Source organism: Pleuronectes platessa, chromosome 20 (genome assembly GCF_947347685.1).
Source record: "Pleuronectes platessa chromosome 20, fPlePla1.1, whole genome shotgun sequence".
Lineage (NCBI taxonomy): Eukaryota > Metazoa > Chordata > Actinopteri > Pleuronectiformes > Pleuronectidae > Pleuronectes > Pleuronectes platessa.
In genome coordinates this window covers 10,609,914-10,622,376 of record NC_070645.1, presented here as the reverse complement: position 1 = coordinate 10,622,376, position 12,463 = coordinate 10,609,914, and the positions used below count along the sequence as shown (strand labels likewise).

The window sequence follows — 12,463 nt, the reverse complement described above, 5'->3', positions numbered from 1 at the left end:
TATATTTCGAGCATTAAAAATGCCTAATTTACCTGTATAATACAGACCCAGATCACTAAGGTACAGCAGTTATTGAATTAAGTTGGAGTCTCACACATTTCAATGAAACGTATATAATAAATTTACATATCTTCGTAAAAAAAAAAATACTAAGACCCAACAATCAGCAATATAAAAGCTCAGGGAAAAACAATCTACACAAGATCAGGACACACACATTTCACACATAATTAATATGCAATGGATTAGTAAACGCACTGAGATACGCTGTGAAAGCCTTTTAATTAGTGTACTTTGGTTTATTTCTGTTCCCACACTTCAGCTAAAAAATGCGAGAGCTGGTGGAGGTAGTGGGTGCAAAGTGAAGGGAGTGCGTGTTTGTGAGAAACGTAGAGGTAAGCGGAGGTAGAGTGTGTGTTTAATGAGCATGAGGAGGTTTTTGACAGTTTTTAACTCAGGTCCTGTTTGAACTCACGTGTGGGGAGGCTGTGCTGGTTAGCGGAGCGGTGGCAGTGAATGGAGAGGGAGGGGGAAGAGAGGGCGTGGGCTGCTGTTGCTGGGACAACTCTGAGCTGGACACGCCCACGGTGACCGCCCCTGTCCCCGTCGATGACCCATCAGCACCAGAGAAAACACCTGCACAGAAACCAGAGATAACATTCAAATACGTTAGATTTATAGGTAAATTATTACAGAATGAAAAGCACAGGTGTAAATATATCTATATATGCAATAATCACAGCCTGCGAGGACTTTCCAAAAGAACTGATTCATTGATAATATTATTAGCATCTTCTGTGCTTTTCTAACTATGACAAGTTAAAAAATATCTAAATAATCTCTGAGGTTTTTTGATATTGAGTACATGTCATGTTTGTAAAATACAGAACAACATTTGTTACTGATTTCTATAAAATGAATCCCTCATATAACCGCAGCTGAAATATTTAAATTGGATATTAAGAACCTAGCTTTTGACAATTTGCATAACCCCAGTAATAGAAACATTTTTGACAGTAAAGTGAGAGATTTTAAACAATTATTTGAAATATAAACAAACACAATACATATAGACATGTAATGATTAATTTACAAATACGTCAAATCCTGGTTATAATCTCAGCAATTATTGTAAAGCTTAAATGAACAGAGACTCGTACACACTGAGCCACTGATTCAAACTGAAAACATCTGCAGTCAAACTTCATTCATATGAAGCTTTTTACAAACTGGGACAGAAAAGAGGAGGAGAATCAATCTGCACAGTCAGTTACCATTATTAGTGCTCTTTGAACAAATTCAGACAATTCACGTAATTTTATCCATCCGGTTAAAATTTATGAATATAATGTTATGCAGTACAAGATTTCAAACCACCTATGCAAACAGGCTGCTCTATTTCCACACACACGCTCCCGGCTCTTATCTCTGTGCTCTGTCTGACACACTGTCTCTCTCTCCGTCTCACCCTCCCTCCCCTCACACACCCCTGTGTTCGCCCACTAACCAGGGATAAGCCCTGCCCCTGCCCCCCTTTGACCCCAGCAGAGGAGGAGGCGGGGGGTGGGGGGGGGGAACGGGCCCCTCAGCCCCACAAAAGCCTGAATGGCTCAGGGCAGTGCACATTCACTGGGGGAACAAGAGATCTTTGTGCCAGGAGGGGAGGGGTGGAGGGAGAGAGACGGAGCGCAACACAGAGAGAGAGAGAGAGAGAGAGAGAGAGAGAGAGAGAGAGAGAGAGAAAGAGAGAGAGAAATAGAGGAGGGAGAGAGAGAGAGAGAGAGGGAGATGTACACTGCATGGACCGACATACTATTTATAACGATTTGTAATATGCACCAGAAAAATTGATACCCAAAGCAGCGCTGCCGAGGCTCGGAGGGCATGTGTTCCTGCGAGATTTTTAGCAGCTGGATTAGAGGCAAAACCAACAGTTTATCAGCCCATGCCACTGCTGACATGACAGTGCAAAAACAGTGGTAAAAATAAGATTAAATTACTGGTTAAATTTACTTTACATTCACATTATGATAAACTAATTCAAAGGTCAATTAAAATATCCTAGAAAACAGTATTTTAATGTTTTATAAGGAGAGCTTGAATTTTAAATATCTGATCTCCTTTATTTCCTGAAAAACCAAAGTAAATATGAATGTTTTTATTCACATATGCACATAAAAGTTGGAGCAACAGTTTTTTTTGGTTATACATGGAATCCTTCGGCAGCAGTCACGGGTTCGGTTCTGACTTGGCCCTTTTCTGCACAGCTTCTCTCTCTCCTACTTTCAGGCTTGATGCTGTCAAATTAAAATAAAGGCTTACCGCCTAAAATATGTAAACGTATGTATTATACTTTTATCACTAATTTACTTGAAATGTTTTCACTGTTATGTGAAAATCTTTGAGCTCCGAATCAATTGATTTTCAGGTTTGAAGTGATAGGACGCCATTTTTTTCAAGACATTTTCGGAAATAAAGTAAAACGAAAACAGTCATGTTAACAATAAGACTGCTTTTTTAGATAATCTGGTTATTATTTAATCATTAATTTAAAAAAGGGATTTAAAACTTCCACTAGGATCTTAAAAGACAAAGAACGAATACAAACACAAACACACACAGAAACCCGCAACCTGCCTGTGCGATCAATAACGTGAAGCCCCTATTGCACAACTGCCAGCATTGACCCACCTCCCTGTTCCTTTTCCCTTTCTGCTCAGTACGAGTGTGAGCTTAAAAAAAATCCACCTTGATTAGTTCAAGCTGCTATTATCTCAATAGCAAATCTGCGCTGTCTAATTCGGAAAAGTTAAATACAATAAAGAACCGAGTGGACGCCATCACACCATGTTAAAAGCTCAATCTGTGTTTTGACTATAAACTTGGTACATTCTTCTGTTTTCAGGGGTCCTATAACTTTTTTGTGGACAGTCATGCAATCGTGGTTATAATGGAATGTGAATGAAAACACTGAGCTCCATCGTTGCTGCAGAAAGACTTCGGTTATTCTTTTAATTTTTTTTACAACCAATGATAAACAGAAATGTATTTAAAAATCACGCGGAGTGTGGAAGGAGCAGCGCTACAGTGAAGGCAGTGAATCTAGTGTGTGTGTCCCAAAAACTACATGGGTTTGCAATACACTGATAAGGTTTGAATCTCAGCAATAATGAGGAGGTAGAACTGAAAACATTGAGGCATCTTAACATCTGTTACTCAATTGAAAATATTGCTTTTATCACCACAGCTTTGTGTATTAAGTGGAGAGAAGACATATTCTGAAAGGTACATGAAAGAACTGTCACTTTTAAATTGCCTGCTTGTTGTAGGTGCATAATGAATGTGTGTGTGTGTGTGTGTGTGTGTGTGTGTGTGTATGTTATCTCAGAGCTTTAATCTCTTAATAATCTTACTGTTGCATTCACAGTTTTTTTTCCCCTCTTAAAATTCACCACGATTATTTTGAGCACTAAGCCACAGTGCTTACCCTTTATATAAACGGAAATTGAATTGCAAAAATAGCAAGTAATATTGAAAAATTGTAGAATACATTTTCAACAATATTAGTTTTCAGAATTCTCATAATTTTTTTCTTCTTTTTAACAAAAAAATCTACTTTAATCTATGAACTCAACAATTTAGAAGATGAGGGGAAGGTTCCAGATGCAGGTTTCATATTTTAGCAATTCAGTTTTAAATGCTTTTCAAAATAAAATCCTGATCACTGATTATTTCCCTGGTTTTCACAACTTTCCCTCAGACAACGGAACTAACTGCTGATCATTATAATTTCATGAGTAAAAGAAGAAACTATACCTCAAAAAACACACACACACACACACACACACACACACACACACACACACACACACACACACACACACACACACACACACACACACACACACACACACACACACACACACACACACACACACACACACACACACACACACACACACACACACACACACACACAGAGAGAGAGAGAGTCCATCGAACATCTTTCCTCCCCCACACACCAAACACACTATGCTCTGGCAGCTTGTCCGTCCCATCAGTGACCCCCGTGCAGTCAAACATTAACCTAGCCAAAATCTAACCCCCTGCCCCACCACCCACATATCTATCATGTTAACTCTCTATCCATCAGCACGCTGGAGTCAGCAGACAGGATGGTGGGGGGGCCAGATCCTCCCCATTACTGCCCTGCATTAACCCTCAGCTAAATATTTACAGTAGGAAGGAGAACACACGATTCCCCCTCTCTCTCTCTCTCTCTCTCTCTCTCTTACTCACACACACACATCTTCCCTATCTTCTTTCAGCAGCTGTGGTCAGAAAATGCCACCACTGCTGTAGGGAAAAGCAGCAGCACCAAAAACTCAAAACGGTGGTGAAATTACTATGAAAAAAAAAAAAACACTGTGGTAAAAAAAAAAAATTATATTCAGAAAGGAAACAGCAGCTGCCCACAGGTCTGACTCACATACTCATGCTTGCGGCTACATAATATATCATAGTATATCTACCTAACACGCATTTAAACATCGAATATCAATATTCATGGTTGAAAGCGGCAATAAATGTAGAGATTTTACAATAGTGCAATCGTTTTAAATTAAACACCCAAATGATCTTCATATTACTATATTACCATGTAATATTCCATAAGTAACTCGTAGCCGTAAAGAGAAAAATAGATATTTTTGAAAGCATATTTCTTTTGATACACAATTATATTATTTTAAACTGTGGGTATTGATAAATTAATATGATTCAATCTCAGTACAAAATAAAATATATGAACTTGAACACAGATGCAAAAACACTTAAATGTATGCTTATGTATATTCTAAAAATATGCCTCCTCGACTCGGACATCCATACCATAGCAAACAGTAAATGTTTTGATCAGAGTCAGTGTATTGTTACTTAGCAACCGCATCATTTTTCTGACTTTCAGAACTAAATTACTGAGGGAAAAAAACATACTGGCTATAGATTCATTGTATCCTGTGGATGCTCCAGTTCAATCAATGTGGTGCTGAGAGGTTTTGTCCAATATTTAGATTTTGAAGGTCAAAGACAAATGGAACATAATAAGTTAATAATTTGTTTGTTTGTAAATAGCACGAATGAAAAATACATTCATCTTTGGAACTTGGATTAATCCAAAATCGAAGACAGGCTGAGTAACAGAAAGAGACACAAAGGTGAGCAAGAATGTTATTCCAACAAAAACAGGCTGGAACTAAGTAAATGGAAGGCCTGTGGTAAATGTATGAAATTGAGGATGACGTTGGAAACTCTACTGCAATACGCTAATTAACAATATATCTGACGTCATTACATTATATATTTGCATTATGTGTAGTGTAAGCTGGTTTTAAATTAGCTCAAGCAGACATTGCACAGGCTTTGTACTTGAGAGCTGGCAGTCTGTTTAATTTCTGGTTAAACTGATTCAGACATTTGCATTGCTCCACTGAGTAATGTATAGACAAATTCAGGGCTGCAGTTTGTATCTGAAAGCCGCCTTTGTCTGTCACAGAGTGCACTGCCTCTGCCTGTGTCACAAACTGCTGCTTCTCCTCTGCCGCTCACTGAACAGAAGTCGCAGACTTTCGGGGAGCACTGGTAAGTCCCATCTATAGAAAGTAGTTACGGTTTGTCCAGAAAGTCTTGTGATCCTTTGAACATACGCATGGTTTGCTCTCATGCGCACTGAGAGAGTGACTGCCGGCCTGTTTTGGGAACTGTACAGCTAGAGCAGAATACATGCCTGTCAAGGAAGGTAAAAACTTTATGGACGTTTCGAGGGTCCACTGGGCCACTGAAGTGGCAGGATTTCTCCCAATGTTGCATTAGGCCAGTCAGAATGTGACAGGTAGGTCAATGTGTTTTGAGAGTGCAAGACCAGCAGGGCAATGAGCAGTGGCACAAAAGATTTCCCATCTGCATGCTGGAGTGTTCTTGGGCAAGAACCCTGAATTGGCCCTCATAGTTTTGGAAGTCACTTTGGATAAAAGTGCCAGCGATATGTAATGTTATTTGATGAAACTGCAGGGAAAAAAATGGAAAACACTGTGTCAGCCTGTTGGTCTGTTTTACTGATGTGTGAATTATCAGATTCTCTGCTATTTTATTCTGCTACATAGATAACAATTTGTAAAACTATTTGTTGAATTAGTATTCTATTTTTTGAGTCACAGACACAAAATACTTTATTTTGGACCGTTAATGGTCATTAAACTGTTGTTTATCAGTGTGAGGGGGAAAAAAGTGTGATAACAAGAAATGTGAATCCCACTTTACAAATATTGTTCATGCATGCTCTTGTCTCTATGCGCGCATACGCATGCACGCACACACAGACAGACACAGACACCTTCGAAGCATCAACAGGTGAGGTGAGAATTCGAGGAATGAGCAGAATGCAGGTAAGAGAGAAGAGCCGAGAGGCAGGAGAAAGAAACAAAAGCGTGGTAATTCTGGAAGAAAGGGGAGCTGCTGGATGCGTGGGCTGTGCTGAGCCATTTCCATCAGCAGAGGGGAACTCCAAAGCATAAAGACAGTTGCCAAGCAACTGAACACGATGAGAAGAGGGAAAAAAAACACATACAGACCACTTACACGTGTGTGAGAAAATAACACATAGCCTGCACTCTGACATACAGACACATGCACACAAGGAGCCAATTACAAAGGTGTGTCAAATCTTTGCCTTTTGTGATTGGTAATGCTCATGCTTCCATACACAGAGCGATCCACAAACGTCTTTGTTTAATTCAACAGCATTTGCAAGTAAACGGCACAAAAAATATTCAAAAACAAGTCAGAATCTGAATGTGATGAAAAAAAACTGCCACAACAGTGCCACTCATAAGCCACTTTCCTTTGCCTCTCACTGATGACACTTTGGTGAGCAAAATGGGACACATTGTCTGTCTAACAGGTCTAAATTAATCTTCAATTCATTAACTTTTTCCTCATGGCTGGCTTTTTGCTTTGCATCAATAAAACTGTGATGATATTAAAAATTAAAGTGACATGGACAGACGAGGGTACCTGAGAGTTTTTGTCTTTGTTACAACTATTAGTCCTGACCTCTCAGATCATATTTGTGAAGCACTGTGTGTTTTGTGCGTGTTACGTTTATGTGTCTTCCTCACCTGGCCCAGTGCTTGTGGAGCCGCTGCTGCTTTGCAGACTCCCATTCCTGAGGAGTGACGGGGACTTTTGAATCCCACCGCTGACACCCATGACCCCCAGCCCCCTCTCTCCTGCACCTCCTCCTCCGACTCCCACTCCTAATCCACTGCTGGAGACTAAACCCGGCCGGCCTGAGAGCGCCGAGGATGAAGAGGGCGAGGGGGAGGAGGTGGAGGTGTTGACTGTGGAGGAGGTAGGGAGAGTCAGGGAGGGAGCTGGCTCTGAGGGCTTCACATCCGTAGTGAAGCAAGGTCCAAATCTGTTTCGCCAGTTGCCCTTCTTTTTCTTCTTCACCCCATCTTCCCCTCCTCCCGTCACTGCTCCGCCGATGCCTGGCCCCGGACCAGAGGGCACGGGCCGTTTATATCCAGTGGACCCACTGAGGCTTGTCGTCTCGCTTGCAGTGTGGCTGTGGGAATTCTCATACAGCTTCCCACCCACTGCAATGATAAGAGAGCAGAGCGGAATTGTTAATCATAGTGTCTGCAGTATTTTTCTACTGTAATTTCCTGCATGTTATGGATTAATTGTTTTAGTTCAGCACCATCTGAAAAGTAGATGAATATTTTAAATAAAACACTATATTGAACTGCGAATTAATTCAGCAAGGATTAGCTAGTATACTTGGTCCCCAATAAGGTCAAAGCTGAACAAAAACTTTGGCTTCTACATTGACTATATCGAAAAGTGACAAACTTCTGTAAACCGTGACAGGAGAAACATTCCCCTTAAAACTTCACACCCATAGTTCTTAATGGAAGCTGTCTATAAATTGCAGTTTTCAACCACGAATATATATATTCAGTGATTAGAAATAAAACTAGAATAAATACGATGGATCAAAAACAAAGATTACTGAATAAAAGATACATCAGTGTAAAGCTATAAATGATAACCTCTGTCACCTGCAGAAGCTGTAGTAGCTGACACAAGAGAACCAAAAAGTGGCGTAGTTCCCTCTGAAGTTCCACTTTCCGAGCTCGGCTTCACAAGGCAGCTGCTGAACGATGGTGGCGAGGAGAAGGTAGTTCCACCCCCGGAACGCAAGGATGAGTCAGAGAAACTCAGGAAGTCTGAGGAGGAAGGGGCAGAAGGGGTCTTGCTGGCACTAGTCAACAGGAGGCCTGGAAGGAAGGAAGGAAGGAAAACAGGTGGAAAATAGGAGACAATGACAGACGGAGAGAAGAATAGACAGACATAGACATAGAAGTGAAGATAAAAGAATGAACATGATAACAAAATAAGAAGGAGAAGAACAACACAAAGGAAACCGTCATTATAGCAGGGAAAAGTTTCCATACTACTCTCCTTTCCATCATCATGGGAGCAGCAGGAAAAGATAAACATAACAAATCAGCATTTTATCTGCTCTCTGTTCTGTATCTGCTCTACAGTCAGACCTCCCTCAACATGCAGTCCTCCCATGAAGCAGAGCTGCCTTGAAAACAGACATATGGATGGACACTCAGACACACAAAACCCTGACTAGGGCTTCAAGGTTCTGATTGTACCAAACAAAAAAAGCTTGGTGTGAGCAATGACTTCTTTCGGGTTCTGACCTCCCCACATGTTCTTTGTGCGTGTGCGTGTGTGTGCGTGTGTGTGTGTGTGCCTGTCTGTGTGTGTGCATGTGTGTGCCTGTCTGTGTGTGTGGAGATGCTGGGGCCCTGTCTGGGAACAGAGACATTACAGGAGCCAGAGGCCAGTTGAGACGAAACACTGTTATCACGGCCACACACTTGAAAGTCTGGTGTCTCGCCAAAAAGCAGCCAATGACAGAGGATGTGTGGGCGCACACACAAAAACACATGCATCACACTCGTATTTGGGTTTAAATAACACCGCTGTAATTTAAATTGTGCTGCAGTTGCGTTTTTGAGTGCGTGAGCAATGGGTTAATACCAGATGATTTGTCATTGTGTTTCCATTTTTCTAACTGCAGGGTTAATTCCCCATAGTGGGATATTAACATACGACACCATTTGCCGCCATCAATTCACCTTGGTGGAAAGGCCCAGTGGAAGCAGAGGCAGATGTGGAGGAAGTTGCCATGGTGACCACGGCGGAGGGAAGGGGTTTCCCTGAGGAGGTGAGAGACTTGCGGCCGCCCCTCTGTCCCACCGTGTGACTCCCACCACTGTTCTTCTTACTCTTCACCTCAGCCGCCGTTTTCCCAGTCTCTGCAGCCAGGCCATCTTTGGAGCTGCCGCTGGAGAGCACGGCAGACACTTCCTGAAAGTTGGCGTTGGTGAAACGAGCAGTGCTGTCATCGAGCCGCTTCTGCGCGGCTGACAGGGAGGGGACGCCTACCCCTGAGCTGCTGCTGTTGAAGGTCTGAAGGAGGAAGGAGAGAAGAGAATGAGTGATGAAGGAAACATTTTATGGTTGAGAGGAAAGGGAGGACAGGTACCATGAGCAAAACAGGGATTGAAAATGATCAAACCAATGCCATGTGAAAAAAGTGAGGGCCAAAAATATGAGCAAGGCCAACGGGAGGATGGGATGTGTGAGGGACACAGAAGAAGAGCGACAAAGGTAATTCAAGGTAAAGGAGAAACAAAAGTCAACCAGCCACTCCTGCTGTAACATTTAACTAGGCCAGCTACAAATCACCAAAGCAAAAGGACTGAAGAGTAGAAGCATGCGCTCACCTTGTCTGGGACCATGATATTTGGAAGGACGAGGGATGGAGACATGTCCATGGGGGCCTTCTTGTGTTTTGGTTTGTGCCTATCTCGCTCCTTGTGTTTCTGGACGTGGAGAATATGAAAAAATAGGAGAAAATGTTGGCGGACGCTGCAGAAAACATGATACAGGGAGGAGTGAAATAAAGAGAAAAATACATATAACCATGTCCATATTAGGAACATTAGGAAAACTCAATGTGGAGCCAAATAAGACCAAATTTACATAAGCACTGATAATGGAGAGAGGTAGTATGTGAGTGTGTGTGTTTGTTTTTGGTCAAGAGAAGGAGGGAGCATTGCATTTCAAAGGCTCGGTCTGAGATGAAAGCTTGGAGATCCACTAACACAAAGAGAGTGATAGAGGAGAGACAAAAAGGGAGACAGGAGGAATTCAGCTGCAGTTTAAAGCGGAGTGTGTCTAAGTGCCTCGTGGTGAAGCGCACAAGGTCTCATTGTTTCATGCAATCATATCCTCTTTCTTGGACCATCATTGTGCAATTTACAACCTCGCTAACGCACAGACACACACGCACATACACACACAGACAAGTGTTACCATCCACCGCACCCCTGAGGTGGCGACTGGGTGCCAGCGCATTTACACCTCACATGAACATCTCGCACCCTGACACCTCTCTCTGTATGTGCGTATAAGCATCACAGGTGCACATACGCTCATACACACTCGTACATGGGCACTTACATGCATGCAGATGCACATCCATAGACACACAGACACACACTCGATGAGGAGCGTTGAAAATACGCAGCTATCCTGAGAGACGACGGGGGATTCAACGCGCTTGTGATGCTTAATGATGTGGCAAGTCTGAAACACCAGTGCCCATCCCCCCGCTCTGTCTCCCCTGAGGGTCTATGATTGCGTGGCGGCTGGTGACGGTTTAGCGAGACTTCCTCCATGTGTGGCAGTTAACAGACATCAGCAGACAAATCTGGAGATAGCAGCCTCGCTGTAACTTCTCTTCTGGCCGGCTTCCGCTGATGCCAACGCTCTGGGGGGTTACGGGTAAAACGTTGCAGAATCAGTCGCAGGTGTAATTTGCAGGGCTTTGATTGGGGCTCTGAAACAGGCTGCAAGTAGTTAATATACTTTTCATTACTTCTAAAAAAATATTGGTTATTTTAGAGTTATTTAAGTTTGTTCCTAAAGTTCTCAAATGTTCTGATTTTACACTGTCAGTATCACAGGTGCTATTTTACTTAGCAATCCCTCAAATGGAAATATTCCAAACTCACATTTGGTCTGCACAGCATGAGATTGAAATATTGACCTTCTAGTGACTAGTAGCTTTTTGTTAACCCCGATCACTAAATACCTTCACTGAGTTGATTGTTTTCCGTCGTGTTTGTGAGTCCACTTCCCTTTACTTTTATATTTTTACTATGAGAGAACCAGATATAGGATTGTTGTGCTTTGTGGCAGGTTTGTGCTCTACTGAGTGCCATTCTGTTTTTTTTCAATTAATTAATAGTTTAGTCTAAAAACAATCAACAACTTTCCTAAACCCAGAGGGTTGTCTTAAAAATGTTTATGTCAGATTAATTGTTGACAAACCAAAGGTAATTGATTAAGAATGCTATAATTTAAGATACTGAAACATCGTAAAGGTTAGTTACGCAATGGTCAAAGTTATTTCAAATTTTATGTTTGTTGGTTGGTTACAATAACCACTACATTCCTAACTGGCAACAGAGAGCAGTCAAACAAAGAAAAAAACACAGCGTGTGATTGTACTAAGAGAAAATTCACCTTAACAGCATCTGCTGCAACAATAAAAAGTGATACCACACACACACACACACACACACACACACACACACACACACACACACACACACACACACACACACACACACACACACACACACACACACACACACACACACACACACACACACACACACACACACACACACACACACACACACACACACAATTATTTGGGATTCCCTTGTTGTTTTTCATTAACATTCCAGTGGAAGGTGTTGATGGAGAGAGGAGTTGAGAGGGTTGGATAGCTCACACGCACGCACACAGAGAAGGATCCACAGCATTGGGCGTGGGAAACAAAACACACACACAATGTAACCCTGACACACTCTTATCAATCAGGTCAATTGATTATACAGGCAGAGACGCAGGGCCTTTCAGCGTGTCCTCTCCCCTCTTTTTCTCTGTCACTGACCATTAGCAGCATGATCATTTGACATGTCATGAATGGTCTTTGAGACTGTGTGGGGTAAATATGAGAGGTAGCCGAGGTTGAGGGCTCCGTCTATTTATCAACAAACCCCCAAACAATGTGTGCTGAAATCCTCTCTGTCTTTGTCGATATCTTATCGTGGGGCTCTGAACTGGGGAACTCAGTCATCAGGAGAGAAACACTATTCTCTCTGGCCTATCCACAGCTCTTGAAATACGTGATGTCCTAAATCTGGTAGGAAGCTGGTATTTTCTTTATAAATCAATCGACCACTTTACTAAACTATTGCATGATAATTTCGCTTGTTAAACGACAGAAAATATTAACTAATGCACA

General features: G+C 41.9%; 1 protein-coding gene across 1 annotated transcript in view; it reads right to left on the bottom strand.

The window, feature by feature from the left end:
• Nucleotides 1–471: 471 nt before the first annotated feature.
• The window catches only part of mllt10 (MLLT10 histone lysine methyltransferase DOT1L cofactor), a gene marked incomplete at its 3' end in the record, with an annotated part of 28,804 nt that continues 16,812 nt past the window's right edge, over nucleotides 472–12,463 (bottom strand). Inside the window, 5 exon segments of the mRNA XM_053413056.1 lie at nucleotides 472–636; nucleotides 7,176–7,655; nucleotides 8,121–8,339; nucleotides 9,216–9,549; nucleotides 9,867–9,965. Of these exon segments, the coding sequence (XP_053269031.1) occupies nucleotides 472–636; nucleotides 7,176–7,655; nucleotides 8,121–8,339; nucleotides 9,216–9,549; nucleotides 9,867–9,965 (1,297 nt within the window).